Here is a 20,924-nt window from a genome sequence, read left to right on the forward strand (position 1 = left end):
GCTACTGCCTTCTCTGTCATCATTATGCTTTGATCCGAAGCCTTCTTATCCTTTCGGTGTAGGTATTGTGCAAAAAAGAGCGCCTTCTGCTCGCATTTTCTTCACCTAATCATTCAGCCACCCCCCCCCCAATTCAGTCAACCCCACACATTGCACTCTGTGTTTGCACAAACAATAAACCCTCTTCTAACGTCTCTTCCCCCTCTCTCACCCGACGTTACTTTGAATCAAAATGAAGCCAGTAGTCCTGCACGTTGTGGCCCATTCGTGTGTTGTTGTGCTTAATGAGGGAAATCCTGTGGCAGTATATAAGCGTCGGTGTGTTTCTCTCGATGGTAAGATATGCGGCTGCACTTTCAGCACATGGAACGAACGTAATATTTCTTCACAGCCACTTTTCCAGTTTTCCAGGCTGCCGTACATTGGCCCGGAAAACGGTGTACGAATGAACTAGTGTAGAGGAAAGCTTGATGAGTTTTCCTCTAGATGGGAGCGTCATGTTTGGCATTATTTATAGTCGTTTAAGATCAGAGATGCCAACCTTCCTGATTTTCAGGATTTCCCAGACTTTTTGTCACGTCCCTTGATATCCTGACAAACGTGAAATTTTGCCTGATTTTACTGAAATGATCCTGATTTATCCCATCGGAATAAAAATTATCCGTTTTAAATACTGAATGGCGCATAAGTCACGCAACGCTCTCTGAAGGAAATATATATATATATATATATATCTATATATATATATATATATATATATATATATATATATATATATATATATACATATATATATATACATATATATATATATATATATATTTATATATATATATATATTTTTTTTTATTTTATTTATGTATTTATATGTCAGAGGTATATTGGGTGATTTTTCGATTTTCAAAAAACTCAATCTTTGACCGCTTTGCGCCACTTTCCCTTAAGTCCGATTGAGCTGATATTATAAAATTCCGAGAAAATTTTTCTGCTGATTGTTTATTCCTAAAAATTTAAATCAATCTCTATTCTAGGTATCGCAAAATTGAGTGTATACCTCAAATTTCTCCGATCAAATTAGTCTTGTAAGTAAGTTTCTTCGTGAATAAGCGTACTTTTTTCATCAGTAATTGGTGTCAACACTTAACCATTGATTGGGCGGTTTTTTTTTGTTTTTATTGATGTTTGAATTTCTTTTATCAAAATGGCAAGTTGGTGGAAAGAAATAGATATTGTTACACATACAATAATAATAAGTATGAATTGTCGTGGGAAGACTTTGCAGGAAATAACAGCTGCTGTCGGAAAAAACCCACTCTACAGTGAAGAAAATCATAAACAAGTGAACATACGAAGGAACCATGGAAAATCTCACGGTAGAGAACGCAAACGGATCTTATCTTCTGATGATGAACGGGTAATTGTTCGAACATTGCGAAAGAACCCTAAAACAAACATTCCTCAATTGACTACCGAAGTAGCCGGCATCATTGGGAGACCTGTCTGCGCAGACACTATCCGGAGAGTAGCATACAGCAACAACCTGAGACGTCGTGTTGGCCGTGAAAATTATTTCAACTCAAAGGTGAATATGAAAAAACCACCACAGTTTGCTAAGGCATATGTAAACAGACCTAAGGAGTTCTGGAACAAGGTATTTCATGCGGATGAGCCGAAAACCAATCTCTTTGAATCGGATGGAAGACAGATGGCGTGGAGGAAACCAGGATTGGTGTTTCAGATTCTTCATTTGGTTATCACAGTAAAACACGGCGGCGGTAGTCAGATGATGCATGGTACATTGGCGGCTTTTAGAACTGGAACTATGGTGTTTATCGATTCGGCGATGGATGATCTTCCTGAAACGAAACCTGCAGTATCCCGTCCAGAAATTCGGTCTCCCTCGTGATTACTACTTTCAACAGAATAATGACCCGAAGCAAACTGACTTCGTGGTGCTGGAATGCCTGCTCTATTATGTCCCAATCAACTCAAAACACCTCCGAAATCACCGACCTTGAACACTATTCAGTATATGTGGTGGAAAATCAAGAACCATCCATCCATCAAAATCCGGGGAACGAAGCGGAACTTGAAACGACGATTACGGAGATCTGGGAGGTACTTCCTTCTACAGTGATCAAAAATCTCGCCTTGGTGCTTGCAGGAAGTGCTGAACGCCAAAAGGGGGCCATACCAAATACTAGAGGAATTGATTTTTGTTATCTGTTCACATTTCTGAACTGATTTGAATTTTCTTTTCAAGAAAAACTTGAACTGTACACTCAATTTTGCTACGTCTTAACTGGAGATTTTTTGTTTGTATTTCAAATATAAAGTAGAAATGTGACCATTTTGATTTTTTTCTTATCACTACATGATGACATTTTATTATTTATTTTTTAACCCCCAAAAATTCAACAATAACAAACCAGCACGAGTTGTATACTAAATTTTGCGATAGACTGTATATAAAAATGAATTTCTGTCTGTCTGCCTTTCTGTCTGATTCTTATGGACTCGGAAACTACTGAACCGATCGACATGAAAATTGGTATGTAGGGGTTTTGGGGCCGGGGAAGGTTCTTATGATACCTCGAGACCCCTCCCCCCTCTCTAAGTGGGGGCTGCCATACAAATGAAACACAATTATCTGCATTACTCGAGAATGAATCAAGCAAATGAAACCAAATTAGGCATATGGAGGTTTTAGGATGCAATAAATGCTTCTATGGTGGTTAGACACTCCACCCCCTCTCTTAGGGGGGCTGCCATACAAATGAAACACAAATTTCTGCATTTCTCGAGAACTAATCAAGCAAATGAATCCAAATTTGGCATGTGGAGGTTTTAGGGTGCAATAAATGTTTCTATGGTGGTTAGACACTCCACCCCCTCTCTGAAGCACAATGGGAAAATTCAAAAAATTCAATTCGCATATGAAGAATTTTATGCCAACTCGTCTTAGGAGTTGGCAGCACCATCTCAGGTGGTAGTGAAACGTTGTGGGTGTGAAGACATGGGTCATTTAAGCAACTTTGCATACTTGAAATATTTGAAAAACAATTACTCTACTTTTTGGAAAAAAAACAATTTTTTTTTCTTATTTTTTTTACAAAAAATTATAACATAAAAACTATGATACCTACAAAATTATTGTCAAAGTATGAATACTATGTTTAATTCGTATATATGTTTTTGAGAATTGAAAAAAACATTTTTGAGAAAAATGAATTTTAATTTATAAAATAACTTTTTTTTAAAGCAAATTTTTTTTCCTATAAAATCTTTGGTATTTTTTCGTAAAAATTTTAACAATTTCCTACATTTCATCTTATGACATGAACTTTGTAGATATCATAGTTTTTAAGTTATAAATTTTTGTAAAAATTAAAAAAAAATTTTGACTTTTTCCAAAAAGTTGTCTAATTCTTTTTCGAATATTTCAAGTATGCAAAGTTGCTTAAATGACCCATTTTTTTACACCCACTACGTTTCACTGCTATCTGAGATGGTGCTGTCAACGGCCAGTCGAGTTGGCGTGAAATTCTTCATATGTTCTACAATTACAATTACAAGCGTTGTTAGTTCATTTCATGTTTGGGGTAACGAAATTGATCTTCGTTCGAAAGTGGAAATGGATTTTATTCCATTCTATCTATATAAATAAAAATTGATAAGAGCAAAACTCGAGAAAGGAATTGTCCGATTTAGGGCTATCTTGATTCTGTAATATTTTCGGTATCAAACATTTATTCCATGTAACAGACAAATATTGCACGCGAATTGTGTCTGAAAATAATTTGATATTATAATGTCGAGTTTTGGTAGAAGTACTGAAATTTTGTAGTAAAAAATAATTTTAAAGGGTAGATTAGAAGATCAATCAGATAATATTTGCACTATGGTTCTTTGATTTTTCATTATTTTCCTAAAAATGTAAAAAAATACTGATATATTGTATTGAGTATAGTAAGTACTCCATGCTACAGTGAATCTAATTCAAAATCTTATACCGATATATTTTTTTAAACTGTAAGCTGTTAAACAGCTTTAATCTGCAAAAGTGAACTCCATTGAATAAAGTTCAACGAATGACATCACGAAATAATTACATTGTGACACAATGATGAATATTTGAAGTTCAACCAAGTTTTCACCAGCGTCCCATAGATTTCATAAAGGATTCTCTCGACTACATATGATCCATAAACTTTCTGCTAGATGGATATCTAACCACGGTCGAAGCCACGGCGTTGAAACATATTTTTGCCTCATCCCATTTTACCGCACAGCACATTACCCATCTCATTACACATGCCATGCTCGAGTGAAACATGATTTCCCTTTAAAGAACGCACAGACACGGTGTGTTGTGGCCGTGTCTTATGTATATCTATCGGAAACATGACTTATTTGTGTCAATCGAGGGAGGGCCCATTACGGGAACAAAGCCACTACGACTCTACGTATCGCCAACGAACGGTGTGGTATAGGTCGTGGCTTCCGAGCTCTACCAGCGACTATTACGACTATGGGCGATACACCTCTCGACAGGATGCGAACGACGTGGGGATTTTCGTTGTGGCGAAACAATTTTACCTGCCAGCAGTCAGTCCGCACGGGTGAAATTTAAACTGGGATTTTGATATTAATATCACACACCGCCTTTTAGGGTAGGAAAATATGGGGGGATTCTTTGTGTTCATTAATCAACCCACCAAATATTAGATGCGAAATTAACCTCTCTTGATTGCTTGGGGTTATCTGGAATGGGACCCGAATGTGGAGGTTAACGCATAGGTTGTACTGAGCACTAGATCGATCGGTTGTACTGATTAAACATCGATTATACAATGTTTTGCCTGAAAAATTGTGGAGCTACTCATATTATATAGGGGGTATCTGTGTTCTCAGATATAAATTTTATACACAATACATTTTAATGAAAGCTCGCCAGGTTCTCTGACGTTGTCTGGAATGATGGATGTGTTAGAAAGGTGGGGGAATACATCTTCCTCATATGTTTCGTCTAAGGTAATAAGGATTGTTACAAGAGATTCGTTATTCGAAAAGCGAAAGTTTTCACTGTATGAAGAAAGCGTCTACTTAGTCGAGGACTCAGTCCAAAGGGTTTCTGATCCGATTAGCTCGAACGTCGCACATCGGGTGATCAAATTACACTAAATTTTCATGGCCTGTCGCCAGCAAAACGGCGCGCAATGTGATACTCATCGAGAGCTCGGAAAAGCCGACAGATCCCTATGCGCTGTCGTTGTATATATGAACCTCAAGAATAATCGGTTGAACGGATGGTTGAAACCCGTTTACCTATTATCATAATTTTATTTTAATCAAATGAGCGCGAACTGCGCTGCCACAAAATAAATCACAAGCCATTCAACTGAATGATACACGGTTCGGGGTCAGGGTTGCCAAATTTTGCTGGCCATGAAAATTTATTGTAATTGTATCAACCGATAAGCGATGTTAGTGGCGATTGATGGTTTCCACGTAGCGCTAGTAGGCATATACACTCTACTTCACTGAGATGTAAAGAACGATTACACAGTTATCCATTTACTATGTGCTACGAGGATACCCTCGTTGATATGATTTCTGATGACATAATAAAGTAATAATTTAAAATTACACAACTTTTTTTGACGTAGGATTACGTCTTTCGGGAGCATATTAGGATACAAATTGAAAATCGAAAATCGAGCACATCGTGAAAATTGTCCAATTTCAAACGCTTATTGCTCAGTATTTCATGATGGTTTGATGAAATTTTTGCGTCAATCGATTTCGGCACTCCATAACAATTTTTGACGTAGGACTAAGTCTTACATTAAGGGTGCCAATTAAGAAAAGAGGTCACGTTTTAATGAAATAAAGTTAACGAGAATAACTTTTTTTTTTGCTGCGAACGGATTTTAACGATTTGCAAACCAATCGAATCGGAAATTTTCTAAGATTTGTTTGGTATGCTATACATTACAATCCCATAGTCTGTATATGGTTTGAATTGGTGAAAATTGGAATCATTCTCATTTCCCCATACATTTGTTTCGTCCATTTGTGTGCTTTCTCGAACAGAGCTGTTAATAGCGGGTAACTTAAACAGCCGCTAGAATAGATATAACGAAGGGGGATTGCAAAAAGAGCATATTTGCGAAGTAAACTCCACCCTTGCATGATAAGTGAGCTGTCGCTAGCGTATAAGTATTGCATCTCCTCTGAGGAAAATTCTCAGAATCTTTTTGTGCCCGAAACAACAAAGGTCGCTTATTCTGCTCGTTTTGTGTTTTATGGTTCCCTTCTAGCTGTGAACACTAGCAAATATTCCACATGAAGTGCATCTAGCATTGCAATTAACACAACCATCCGAGCCATGGCAACGCAGGCGAAAAAAGAAAAGAGTGCAAATGATTATAGGTCGCTTCTAGCCATCAATGTTTGGTTTTGTGTGTGTTGCTTGTTTTCGTTGCGCCAATCTTAGAACTAGTTCATTTCATGTTCATGTGAATAGCACATCTTCGATACTTTTAGTTGCCATTCGTATTTGCTCCTAGCTTTGTTGATGGTTTTGACCGAGAGTCGAGAAACGATGTTTCATAAACGGTCATTCTCGCAATGTTTAATTCTATCGCTGCAACTGTGTGCATCTGTTAGACGCGTGTTTGATGCTTGTTGAATGGCGATGGCAAGGCAAGAAGGAATCTTTGCTTCTCGAGATGATTCTACACAACCACGCAAACCCTTAAACCTTTTCAGGGTCCCCGGAACTTTTTACTAAAGAGTTATTTATGTTATTTATAAGAATGAATATTCAAACAATTATCTTCAAAGGATTTCACAATAAAAAAAAACATTTCAGGGCGACCAAACTGGTAGAATGATTATTTCAAAATTTTCGTAGCATTATAAAATAATATCTGCAGTTATGAACAAGCGACTTGAATTAAACCACAGCGTAGTTCTACGTCAACAATGCGGTCGTGTCTTGAACACAACTTCCTATGTATATTTTTTTAAATCGATTATTTTCAGTGTAGGATTTCAAAAAATATTTTTTCAGTATTTTTTATGAAAATTCAATTATTTTCTTATAACTCTTCCATAGATCACTTCTTTGTAGGACACTCTATTTTCGAGTAAAAAGAAAGAATTTATAAAAAAATGATCAAAAATATTTTGCGCTTTCCATATGTTAGTCTAGATAAATTCTCGGAAAATGCTATGCCAGGTTGCTTAATTAGGTAAGGTATTCACGCCCAGAAAGTTTTATTAAGTTCTGGGAGGGTCATGCCAATCCCATAGACGAGTTGACCTGAAATCCGTCCATGTTCGTACTGATGATGATGTTTTTTTTTCTTTGTTGTTAATTTTTTTTATCCCATCTGTTTCATTTTTACTATTAGGCTCATCTAGCAATTTCAGCTGTAACAGAGCCGAATGTCTCGTGTACAGTTTTCTCATGTTGTAATCGATTATTGCATTGTAGACTTTTATGATCAGCAGCACCAAGCGATACTGCGGATTAAAATTCGTCATGTACCTTAATGTTTCTTTGTTCGAATCTACGAAATTTCACACGCGAAAAAAATCTGTACCAATCTGTACTTTTTGACGATAATCTGTAGCATGTGCCGTACAGAATCTGTACCAAGAATAACGAAAAAATCTGTACCTTTCTAGATAAATCTATGTGTGTGGCAACACTGGTTTCCAGTGCCAAAAATCAATTGAAGCCCGAAAAACTCATAGAATTTCTGCAACTTTCAAATACTAGACTCTCAGTCTTAAACGGTATTAATACCCTGCCAATGAAAATTCGTACTTTAGGCTTGATACCTATCATGAATTCCTGCAGAAGCTGCTGATCTACCTCATCGGTTGCTTTTTTCCAGTACCTTGCCATTGAAGTAGAATTTCCGCCATTTTCCACTTCATCATCTTTCGTCTACTCCGTTTTCGCAATACCACTGTTGCTCGTTATTTAACTTAAGAAAACACCAACTTTTTCGCACGTGGTTTTACAAAGGTAAGAAGAGGCTCTGCAAGGGGGTAATACTTGGCTCAACCAGTGTGGCGGGCTTCGGAGACTGTCGCGGAGGAGAAGCGTGGGGTGGACTCCATTGCCGTTGGCTCTATGCGCAAGAAATTTTGTTTAGATATTATTTCCCGATGACAATAGGAAATTTGTAATCGGGTAATGATTTCCCGCCGATTTTGGGTGCCCAAAAAAAAGAACCAACTATCGATGTGAGCCGATTCCCTACCCAAGGTTCCACATGAAATAGACAATTAATTTCATTAATTGAATCGTGTTCAATTATACTTTTTTGAATTTGTAGAAAATGATAACTTTTATGATTTTCTCAACTATAACGCTTTAAAAATCCCATTTCATAATGTGAGTAGAGAATTAACCAAACACAAACATCTCATTCCACCAAGCTCGCGTGCAAGCATTTCTCGTAATAATAGCTACACATTGCAACCAACTAACAGACAAAAGTATGTCATAACAAAATCGTCTTCTGAATATAAACTGATTGTAGCACATGTTTCAATCTTTGCCTACATAACTCGATTTTAACCAATTTACTAATATATCACGAACAAAAGTTGGCATACGCCACCAATGTCAGTATTCTAATCGACTTTTCCTATGTCTTCTGTTTTCATCCTCTCTGAACATGGCGCTATGCTGACAATCAACAACTCCACATGCCACCATACATCTCCAACCCATCATCACCAACAGATGTGAACCAGTCATCATCACAGGACGGTGGCGGGGGAGGCGGAGGAGGAACCGCTGGCGGTGGGGGTAGTTGTGGAAAACTTTCTTCGCAGCACGAGACGATGTCCCTGGGGAACATAAACAGCAGTGACAGCTTCCTCGGAACGGTCCGGGGCAGTCGCAACGATCACAACGTCGTCTCACCGTCCGTGATGGCAAAGTTTCTCGAAGATGAACTCAAGTCTAGCGAGGCCCTGCTGAACTCTCCCGTCAAGCACTGCGAGACCTGTGTTTGCACCAGAAATACCGCCCTCAATAGTGGCTCACTTATATTGGCCGATTTGCTGGGAGACGGCCAGAAGTACTACAACGTTGGAACGCAGACTGTCATCAAGGGGGAAACGAATAATTCGCTTTGCCTGCGATGTAACAATAATCTGAACTCGCCGTCCCACCACAATAGTCCTTACATAATGAAGCTGATCAAATCCAGTGATAGTGTCATATCGGAGACGAAAAGTAGTGTGTCCGATTTCCTTACGACGCCGGATAAAACGTCACCTAACGGTGGCAGCGGCAATCAAGAGCTACTCCAGCCTATCAAGAAGGATGACCTGATGGTTAACCCAATACTTGGTCATCATCGTATCAATGAAAGGTGCGGTACTTACACATCACCGAACTCGGATCCCCCGGGAAGCTTCGGGCTGAATAAAAGCAATAATCTTGCCGGCTCGAAAAGCGGCAAGCTGACACTGATTACCCACAGCAAAAAGCCGGTAGATGCGGTGAAATCGGTGAAAGCACAAAGCACGATTGCAGTTCCGATGGGGGGAAAATACACCAACGAATCCCCATCGTACATAATCAAGGATACCGACCAGATGAGCGGAAGCCACACGCTGCAGACGCCCAAATCGAGCGTCGGTGGGGGTGGCGGCGAAATCGGCAGTCTCAGTGGACCGGGCAAGATATCATCCGGTGGTCCGGTTGGTAGTGGGTTGTATCACGCCATCGGAAGCACCAACAGTCTGTGGAGCAGAACCAGCAGCCGAGAGCGTGATGGGGCGAAAATCTTCGAGAATTTCAATCGAAATCTTATCAAAACTATAAAGGTATGTTTGAAAGAAAATCACCAATCAACATGAATTTTCGAAAATGAAAATTTATTTAGCTGAAACTTTGCCAACTTGTTCGACGATGCTAGTTTAATAGTTTTTCAAATAGGATCACGATTAATTTTTGAAAAGACATTATGCAAAAATGGTATCATTTCAGAAAATAAACTAAAATGCCAAAACAGATTATTTGATCCAAACTATGTCTTAAGAAAAGCAGCAATTCCAAATGAAATCGTCCTAAAAATGCAGATTTTAAAAACTTGTATTTTTGATTCCAATGAAAGTGTGTATTCCGTTTGGGTTGGTAGAAATATGAGTTTTTCACAGCAATTGGGAATTTTTTGATTCGAGCGTAACTTTTGAAAAGGGCGTATCGATTTGCGTAAGAGAAATCTTTGATAATTTATATCTCAATAACTATGAGTCGTACCGAAATAGTGTCTTAGAAAGAGTTATAGAGTATTGATGGTTGAATATGAAAAAAATGTACACTGAGAAAAAAAATTAGTACTCTTTTTTTATTTACAAAATAAAAATTCAATTTGCAATATTCAAAATACATATTTTTTATTTTTTTTTCATAGAAAATAGAAGTCATGTAGAAAATTTAAAAAATGGGCCCAAGATGGTAAAACTATTTTTGACGAACTTTGTGGAACATCTAATTTTTAGGAATTTTCGAAACTTCGAATTTTTGTTTGATTTAAAACAAAAAGGTTATTATCAATCTCCTTCTAAATGTAGCGATTCTCGAAATATTTAAAAAAATGTTTCTAATTTATTGTCTTTTTAATAGTAAATAGGCCGTTAAATATGTTTGTCGTGTTATACCATCATGTTCATGAGATTTTATGAATTCTCTAATAATTTCCATCAACTTTTCCAAATACATCGTTATGGTAAAGACATATGTTTGGAGTTACGTTACGAAACATTCGAAGACATGTGGGTTAATACAAAACGTAGCGAAACTAAAAAATCTTTTTTTCATCCTAATACAAACTTCAATCAATCAAAAAAATTGTTGGAAATTATAAGAAAATTCATAAAATTTGAACATGACTGTATAACACGACAAACGTATATATTTTTTCCTTTATTGATTTAATTAGGCTCAAGTGGATAAAGAGCCACCATCAAGCAATACATTTTAAAACTATTTGAATATAATATAACTACATAATTATTAACTTAAGTATAATTAGCTAAAACTACAGTGCAACTACAGTGCAATATAAAAAAAAATATATAATTTATTCCTTCGTTGCCTCGTCGGTATTATCCTTGTCTGGAACAGTGCCTGTGGTGGGTCGTAACAACTACATCGCCAGTTGATGTAGCAATGGTATCCTTTGGTAGTGAGTGCCTCCTTGCTATGTTAATAGCTCCTGTAATGATCTTATCTCAACGGGTACTAAGTTCTGCTTGTGTAATAGGAAAGGAAGGGAGAATGGACAGTGGGAGTAGGAGATGCGACCTAAATAATAACATTAGCGCTTCTTAGGAAGACATAAAGGGTGTGTCACATCAAATTGCATCACGGAAAAAACGCTGTAGAAATTCGCCCAGTAGACCGATCCTTTTGAAAATTTTAGACAGTAAAATAAAAACTATTAAACAACTTTTGGCATTTTCTTTTTATTCATACTTCGAGCCCAAGCCCGTATGCTCGCACCTTCCTCTTTACCCCATCCATAAGGTTCTGTACAACGTCAGGTTGTAGTTTTTTTTGAACAGAAATCCATTTTCTCTTGAAGTCCGCCTCCGCTTTGACAACTTTTGGGTTCTTCCGGAGGGCCTGCTTCATAATCGCCAAATATTTCTCTATTGGGCGAAGCTCCGGCGCGTTGGGCGGGTTCATTTCCTTTGGCACCCCGTTGGCTTCGTACCACTCCAACACGTCCTTTGAAAAGTGGCACGAAGCGAGATCCGGCCAGAAGATGGTCGGGCCCTCGTGCTGCTTCAATAGTGGTAGTAAGCGCTTCTGTAGGCACTCCTTAAGGTAAACCTGCCCGTTTACCGTGCCGGTCATCACGAAGGGGGCGCTCCGCTTTCCGCAAGAGCAGATCGCTTGCCACACCATGTACTTTTTGGCAAACTTGGATAGTTTCTGCTTGCGAATCTCCTCCGGAACGCTGAATTTGTCCTCTGCGGAGAAGAACAACAGGCCCGGCAGCTGACGAAAGTCCGCTTTGACGTAGGTTTCGTCGTCCATTACCAGGCAATGCGGCTTCGTCAGCATTTCGGTGTACAGCTTCCGGGCTCGCGTCTTCCCCACCATGTTTTGCCTTTCGTCGCGGTTAGGAGCCTTCTGAACCTTGTATGTACGCAGGCCCCCCCGCTGCTTGGTCCGCTGGGCGAATGAACTTGACAAATTCAGCTTATTGAAGACATCCCGGACCGAACTTCTCGGATCACGTCTAAACTGCTAAACTACGCGCTTGTGATCTTTTTCACTGACGGAGCATCCATTTTTGCCGTTCTTCACCTTCCGGTCGATGGTTAGGTTCTCGAAGTATCGTTTTAGTACTCTGCTGATCGTGGATTGGACGATTCCCAGCATCTTACCGATGTCCCGATGTGACAACTCCGGATTCTCGAAATGAGTGAGCAGGATTAATTCACGACGCTCTTTTTCGTTCGACGACATTTTTCCAAATTTACGAAAAATTGACAGTGAAGCATGGCCAACGTGATCTATACACTCTTATCTGATTATAAGCGAAAGCTGAAGATATAATTCCTTAAAAATTAAATTTCTACAGCGTTTTTTCCGTGATGCAATTTGATGCGACACACCCTTTATATGGGGAACATAAAATTAGGGTCGCGAGTAGCTAAGATATCGCGAACTGGCATGCGTGAGTGTACTCCTTGAGTCTCTAAATCGGCAACCAGTTTGATTCTTTCATTGCAAAAGTCATTACATGACCAAACAACGTGATCGATGTCATGATATCCTTGACCACAATTGCATAAATTGTTAGTAGCAAGACCTATGCGGAAGAGATGCGCATTTAGCGCGGAATGATTGGACATCAATCTGGACATAGTTCTAATAAAATTTCTGTTAAGATCTAACCCTTTAAACCAGGCCTTCGTTGAAACTTTGAGGATAATAGAGTATAGCCATCTCCCAAGCTCATCTCTGTTCCATTGGTTTTGCCAACTGGTGAGTGACTGCTGTCGGGAAATGGAGAAGAATTCCCGATACGCTATTTGTCTTTCAAAAACTGTGCCCTGCATACTACCCATTTTTGCGAGTGTATCCGCTTTCTCATTACCAGGAATAGAGCATTGGGAAGGAATCCAAATGAAAGTGATTCGAATACTTTTATCAATAAGAAAATTCAATGCATTCCTAATTCCGATAAGAAAATATGATGCTTTCGTCTGTTGTTTCAAGGATTGAATGGCTTGCATACTGCTAAGACTAGAAGTAATGAGTAATGAGAGTACAGATCCATGGATCTCGACCGTTGGTTCAATTCGAGAAGATTCTTACAATTCTCAATTACTAATGGGTTCATGATTTCGCTTCGGATTAAGAAGCGATAGGACAGTTCCCAAAACCGAACCAATGGTAAACACCTGCCAGGAGACAAAAATATTAAAAGAGATTATCTATATATATATATATATATATATATATATATATATATATATATATATATATATATATATATATATATATATATATATAAAAATGGAGTGATGTCTGTCTGATTCTTATAGACTCGGAAACTACTGAACCGATCGACATGAAAATTGGTATGTAGGGGTTTTTGGGGCCGGGGAATGTTTTCGTGATATTTTGAGACCCCTCCCCCTCTCTAAGGGGGGGCTGCCATACAAATGAAACACAAATTTCTGCATTACTCGAGAATTAATCAAGCAAATGAAACCAAATTTGGCATGTGGAGGTTTTAGGATGCAATAAATGTTTCTATGGTGTTAAGATACTCCTTCCCCCTCTCTTATAGGGGGCTGCCGTACAAATGAAACACAAATTTTTGCATTACCCGAGAATTAATCAAGCAAATTAAACCAAATTAGGCATATGGAAACTTTAGGGTGCAATGAATGTTTCTATGGTGGTTAGATACCCCTCCTCCCTCTCTTAGGGGTGGCTTCCATACAAATAAAACACAAATTTCTGCATTACTCGAGAATTAATCAAGTAAATGGGCGGGACGAAGTTTGCCGGGTTAGCTAGTTTACTATAAACAAAATAATAAATAAGATATATATATTTTTTTAAATATCTCGAGAATGGTTACGTTTAGAAGGAGTTTGATAATAACCTTTTTTGTTCAAAATCACATCAGAATTCATAATTTGTGGCTAAAAATGATTGTTAACATACAAAAATTCGAAGTTTCGAAAATTCCTAGAAATTCGATGTTCCACAAAGTTCTTCAAAAATAGTTTTACCATCTTGGGCCCATTTTTTAAATTTTCTGCATGACTTCTATTTTCTATGAAAAAATAAAAAAAAATTAAAAAATATGTATTTTGGATATTGCAAATTGAATTTTTAATTTGTAAATAAAAAAAGAGTGCTAATTTTTTTTCTCAGTGTACATTTTTTCATATTCAACCATTAATACTATATAACTCTTTCTAAGACACTATTTCGGTACAACTCATAGTTTTTGAGATATAAATTATCAAAGATTTCTCCTACTAAAATCGATACGCCCTTTTCAAAAGTTACGCTTGAGTCAAAAAAATCCCAACTGCTGTGGAAAACTCATATTTCCTCTAACCCAAACGGAATACACACTTTCATTCGAATCAAAAATACTCATGTTTTGTCATTTGTCGATTTCATTTGGAATTACTCAAAGTTATAATTTAAGGGGCTGAAAATGAAAAGGGTGTATGTGTCATGATCGATTTCTCTTCATCGACTCTCTCTTTTGGTCATAACTTAGCTGCAAACTCATCCCCAGCTGTATTTGACAATGTTGAAGATATCTATCGGTGTTGGGTAGCTGGTTCGATGCCAATACGCAGGACCCTATCCTGCGTTTCTTCGACCTGAAACTGTCGGGGTTTTCCTTCCTGGGTTTATTATTTTTGGGGGTGAGTACCCGCCAATTAACAGCACCAACTTTATGATTGCACTACAGTCCGTTTATTTACAATTAATTCACAACTCGTATATTTATTTACAATTAATTAACATAATTTATTTAAAGGACATTATTATTTCGCCCGATCCAATGGCCGTTTTCATTCCAACTCTCTTTCTATAAACCTTCTGTTTTGTCTCCTTCGTGTTCTTCTTCCGAACCCTTGTTTTGATCACCTTCTTCCTGTCTCTTTTCCTTCTATTTGGATTATTTGTTTTTTTTCTATATTGGCGATCTGCATGTGTTGGATTGAGCCCATACAGCAAATTATAAATGTGGGGGGTTGACAGACGTAAAATTTGCCCCTTTTCGATCAGTAAACTAAAATTGTAAAGTTTATGCAGTTGAGTTCTTAACGAAAGAAAAAGTTGATGAAGAGAAATTGATCGAATTGCTTACACCCCTTTCATTCTTAGCCCCTCAATTATGAGTTTTTGGTTCGGAAAAAGCACATGTTCAAAAAAAACCTTCTTTTTACAAGAATAACTCAATAACTAACTCAAAAACTACATTTTTGACACAATAAAGTCCATATTGTAGAAATTTGATCCTGAGCAAATGAAAAATGATTTTCTTGTGCACGGTTTTTGCAAAAAAAAACTAACTCAAAAAACTATAATAATTACAAAATTCTCGTCAAAGGATGAAGTATAGGAAATTTTTTAAATTTTCTCGAAAATATACTAAAAAAAAGTTTTAAATTAAACTGAAGAAAAAATTCCAAATTAAAATTATTTTTTCGTAAAAACGCATTCTTTCTAAATTCTCAAAAATATTATATGAATAGTCCTTACAATTTCCAACAAGTCACACATACATCAAAAGATGGAAATTTTTACAGGGAAAAAGTTTTTTTAATAACAATTTTGAAAAAAAATATTACCAATCCTAATTTTGTTTATAGTTAAGATAGCGATGCAGTGTATTCGACAAAGTTTTATAACTTATTCAAATATGAACTTCTGTCGAATAAGTCAACTTTATTACCTTTTTAGTTTCTGGAATATATGGTATTTTTGTATGGAGATTCCTGGAAAAATAATGTTCTATTCGTAAAATTCTTGTGTGTAAATTTTCACGTTTGAAATGTTTTTGACGTGCTTCTAAATAGAAAAAAAATTGCAGAATATGTCAATCGCGATAGCCTACACACTAGAATGTCACGATTTAAACATGAATAGTAATTTTTTAAAGAAGACATGTAAAACCTCGAAAATAAAAGTTGGGAAAACTAAAAAAAATCCTCACTTAAAAACTGTAAGACCTACAAAATAATGGTTAAGGAACGAAATATAGCAAACATGATTAAAACATGTTTTCAATCGAAAATATCAAACAATTAAAAAAAATCATTGAAAAAACAGTATTTCGAAAATTCAAATTCATTTTTTCTCAAAAATATGTTTTTTTTATTTTGAAAAAAAAAATGTGTATGAATTTCCCATACAATTACCAACAAGTCATACATACATCGAAAGAAGGACACTGCTCCATGGAAAAAGTTTTCCTAAGAACAACTTCTTCATGTTTTCTTTGAAAAATTACTACAGGGCGGACTCGATTATAAATAGCCTCCGATTCCTGTTCACTGTATATAATCGTATCCTGTATATAATAAAAAAAAAAACTGTTTTATTTGATTTTTATATGCATATTTTTCGTTTTCTGGATATAAAAAAGAATTTAATTTATGAATCATCCCCTTAAAATCAGAAAACACGTTTCTCGCAAGAAAAAAAATAATTTATCCAGAATTTTCTCAAAAGATGATAGACGATCATGGAAAAATTCCACGCATATATTCGAATTTCAACAATGACAGAGTTATTGAAATTCCTTTTTTGTTTCGAACGATGTTGGGTTAAACTGGCTCTACTTTAAAAAGTATGCCACAGAAGAGGGTTCTGTTCCATTTGAAATATAAGAAAAATTGTGCAGGATATAGTTTTGGAACATCTAAATGAGTAAATTTCAACATAATTTTGGAAGTGAAAATCTTGAATGATAGTGGTTTTGAAGATGTCATTATTTATTCTAACCCAAAAATTCATAATAAACTTGAATGTATCAATCAAATTGAAGCTCTTAAATCGCTCTACAATTTGTTCTTTGGCACTCAACTTATATTTTTCTTAATTTCGCAGCAATATCGTTATAAACAATTTCTGGTGAAAAATCGATCAAAAACTTCTAGAATCATATTTGAGGGGCTTAGAATGCAAGGGGTGTAAGTGATTTGCTCGATTTCTCTTCATCAACTTTTTCGTTAGTTAACAACTCAACTGCAAAAACGTTCCAATTTAAGTTTGCTATAGTATCCGATAGATGAGGTTCTGACCTATCTTCCACATTGTTAAATATAGCTGGGAATGTATTTGCAGCTAAGTTATGACCAAAAGAGAGAGTCGATGTAGAGAAATCGATCAAATCACTTACACCCGTTTCATTCTAAGCCCCTCATTTTTGTTCCTCTGTACTCACAATAGCCATTTAAATTCTCAAAATCTCAAAAAATCTTTTTATCTGCGTTTTTTCTTGAAAAATCTGTATCGAAATCTGTATTAACCCTTTGCGGTCGTTTGTCTGCTTTCAGTCACCACAGCAAAGAAGTATACTAATATTATAGTTTATTCGACAGTGTATATCAGTTCATACTTTTTCTAAGCAAATTGCAATGTCTTGTTAACTTATTCACGAACCAAAACGGTGCTACTATGAATGATCGATAACGGTACTCAGTATAAACAAAAGTTGTCATTCATGCTTGAAGAAAGGATTAATGGAAAACTCCATGTATTGTGGCACTGTGTAGCAGGGTTGCCATCATAAAATCTGTGTTTTTAGTCTGAAAAAATCTTTTTATCTTATTTTTTTCTCAAAAAAATCTGTATTGAAATCTGTATCAAATTTGAAAGTCATTTTTTTTGCGGGCGAATACAGCATTTTCAATGGTTTGAGCTCCAATATTTCCTGAATTGAATTAAGCCCTCCTTTTCGCTTTGAGTTGTGCGAAAAATTACTATAAATGTCTCGAACGCGATGTGGTTTTCTAATTCGAACTACCGATTTTCGAGTCTGTGTTAGGGAAACGCCTTGTGGTCTACACAGATATATGGGGAGAAAGAAGCTCTATTTTCAACACTATTTTGACATGTTAGCTATAGAAGATATTATTATTGCATTGCAGCAGATTGCTAAGGAGTATCCAAATCGATTGGTACAGAAACATCATGAATCAAAAAACCATCATGAAAAGTCCGATCATAAAACACACAAAATTTGACAATTTTTTACATCTAAAACTTATATTATCGAAAACGTAATCCTGTCGAAACTTCTCGATCTTTCTTTTAGATTTTTTTTCAATATTTAAAAAACTTCGAAAGCAAATGAAATTTCACGTGAGTATGAGCACACTTTTGTATTTCACATTCTCTGTGCTATAGTAAGAAAAAGCTAAGCAGTGTTATTTATTTGTTACTAGCTGACCCGTCGAACTTCACCCTTCCCAAAACTGATTCTTTGATATGTATTATTTCGAACATTCACGTTTTCTTAATAAGCGAATATTTGTGGGTTCAATCGCAGAACTCTTCATTGATTTGTCTTTAAAATTTTTCTTTCACTACAAATTTCCTAGTACTTCTACTAAAAATCGTCATTATAATAAAAACAATTGTTTTCAGACACAATTTTCGCTCAAGATTCTTGATTCACTTGCAAATAACATGTTTCTCCGTTACATGGAATACATGTTTGATACAGAAAAGTAAGTTTTCAGTCATAATTTTTATTTTCAAAGCGCGTTATTCTACCTGAGAATCCATTGCTATTTTCGTTTCACACCAACAGAACTCGAAGCTTAATTCCGCAAACGCAAAATTCAATTGAACTAACAACGATGTCATTCAAGAACAAATAATTGATTTCATTCGAACTTTCCCTCAAAATTTGAAAAATATTCTACGGGCAGAAATAAATACAACAAAATAAAACCGGCTCAAATCGGACCATAATCGGGTTTTGAGCATACCAACACATTTGCCGTTCCATTCTGATTTATATAGATAACGCTAATCAATAACGCAGACGTTTGCATAAGAATGTGGGATATCATGCTACATATGAAAACAGATGATTCTCATTTGAACAGATTCGAAGGTTATATGAATGAAATGGGTGAGATGGGAAAATATTATTAACATCAAGCCGTAACTTTTATTAGAACGTTCTTCAAAAAATCTGTATATTCAGTATGAAACTCCAAAAATCTGTAATCTGTATCTACAGATTCTTGGTCTCAAAAAGTCGAAAAAATCTGTAGAAATACAGATTATTCTGTAGATATGGTAACCCTGCTGTGTAGATGTAAAGATCATTGTTCTGTATGTTCAATCAGAAGGATAAAAGGCGAGAAACGCCAAACTAATTATTTTGCGATACATGCGGAATATATCACACGAAGATAAATTATAGCGAACATTTTTTAAACGCAAACATAAAACCATTGTTTATACTTATCAGAAGTTTACAAAAAATAATGGAATCTCGGTTATCTTTCATATTCTCACAAAGTTACACATCACTGCTCTTTCGTGTAAAAATAATTGCGACCAGTACGACACACATGTCGAAATTTATTACGAACGTAAAGGGTTAAATTTATAAGTTTAATTTTGAAGTATAATCTTAGCTTTAATATCATTGATTGGCATAGTTATTTTGAATTTGAGGATGTTGATGGTATCCACGTTAAAAATCGTATTCACTGCGATTTAGTAGGAAAAAGATCAACAGTGTTATTTATTTATTGTAAAGCTAGCCGATGACGCAGACTTTTCCATCTTTTCGCTTTAGATTGAACATGAGAAAGCAGTACTACACGCTACATTCGAATGATACAATTACTCTCATTAAGACTGATTCGAATGCTATATGAATAAAATTGGCGAGTTGGGGAAAAAATATTATTGAGATCAAGCCATAACTAGTGTTGGATCGTTATTGTGAAAAATCTGTAAATCTGTATGAAAACCAAAAAAAAATCTGTAATCTGTATCTACAGATTCTTGGTTTCAAAAAGTATGAAAAATCTGTATGAATACAGATTATTCTGTAGATATGGTAGCCCTGCCTTAACGTTAAAACATTACAATTTTTCACAAAACAAGTCATATTTGAATTCTAAAAAAAAATTTCAAACTGTATATAAACTGTAAATCGAGATAGTACATAATCTAGTCCGACTTGTATTAATGTTTAAATCGTAATATTTTAGTGTGTAGATTACCACGATTGTTATATTCTGTAAACTTTTTTCTATTTAGAAACACGTCAAGAACATGTCAAACGCGAGAATTTACACACAATAATTTTACGAGTAAAACGTAAAACTTTGTCGAATACACTATATCGCTATCTTAATTTTTTTTAATAATTTTTAAAGAATACGTTTTTGAAAAAAATGAATTTCAATGTGTAAAATATTTTTTTTTCAGTGTAATTTAAAAAAAAAATATTTTACACATTGGTATATTTGTTGGTATATTTTTATGAAAATTTGAACAATTTCCTAGATTTTATCCTTTGACGAGAATTTTGTAGGTATTTATAGTGTTTGAGTTAATTTTTTTATGTAAAAATACCTTTTAAAATGCCATAAAAATTCATTTTTGATTTGCCCAGGATCAAATTTCTACCAGATAATACGGACTTTATTGTATCAAAAATTTATGTTTCAAATGCGGTTTTTGAGCTATTCTATTTTCAAACTATATTTTCGATTTTTTTCGGCCAAAAATGTTTTTTCTCAGTGTGTACTTTTTCCTGAACCGCTAAATTATAATCTATAACTTTACCTAAGACACCATTTCGATCAAATAACCCGTTTTGGCGTTATAGTTTATTTTCTGAACT

General features: G+C 35.7%; 1 protein-coding gene across 3 annotated transcripts in view; it reads left to right on the plus strand.

The window, feature by feature from the left end:
* The window catches only part of LOC129771820 (tight junction-associated protein 1), a 137,275-nt gene that overhangs the window by 107,070 nt on the left and 9,281 nt on the right, over positions 1-20,924 (plus strand). For all 3 annotated transcript variants that reach the window (XM_055775878.1, XM_055775879.1, XM_055775880.1), the window contains exon 5: positions 8,771-9,864. In XM_055775878.1, the coding sequence (XP_055631853.1) occupies positions 8,771-9,864 (1,094 nt within the window). The remainder of the gene's footprint in view (positions 1-8,770; positions 9,865-20,924) is intronic.

The sequence above is a fragment of the Toxorhynchites rutilus genome, chromosome 2 (genome assembly GCF_029784135.1).
Source record: "Toxorhynchites rutilus septentrionalis strain SRP chromosome 2, ASM2978413v1, whole genome shotgun sequence".
Classification (NCBI taxonomy): Eukaryota; Metazoa; Arthropoda; class Insecta; order Diptera; family Culicidae; genus Toxorhynchites; species Toxorhynchites rutilus.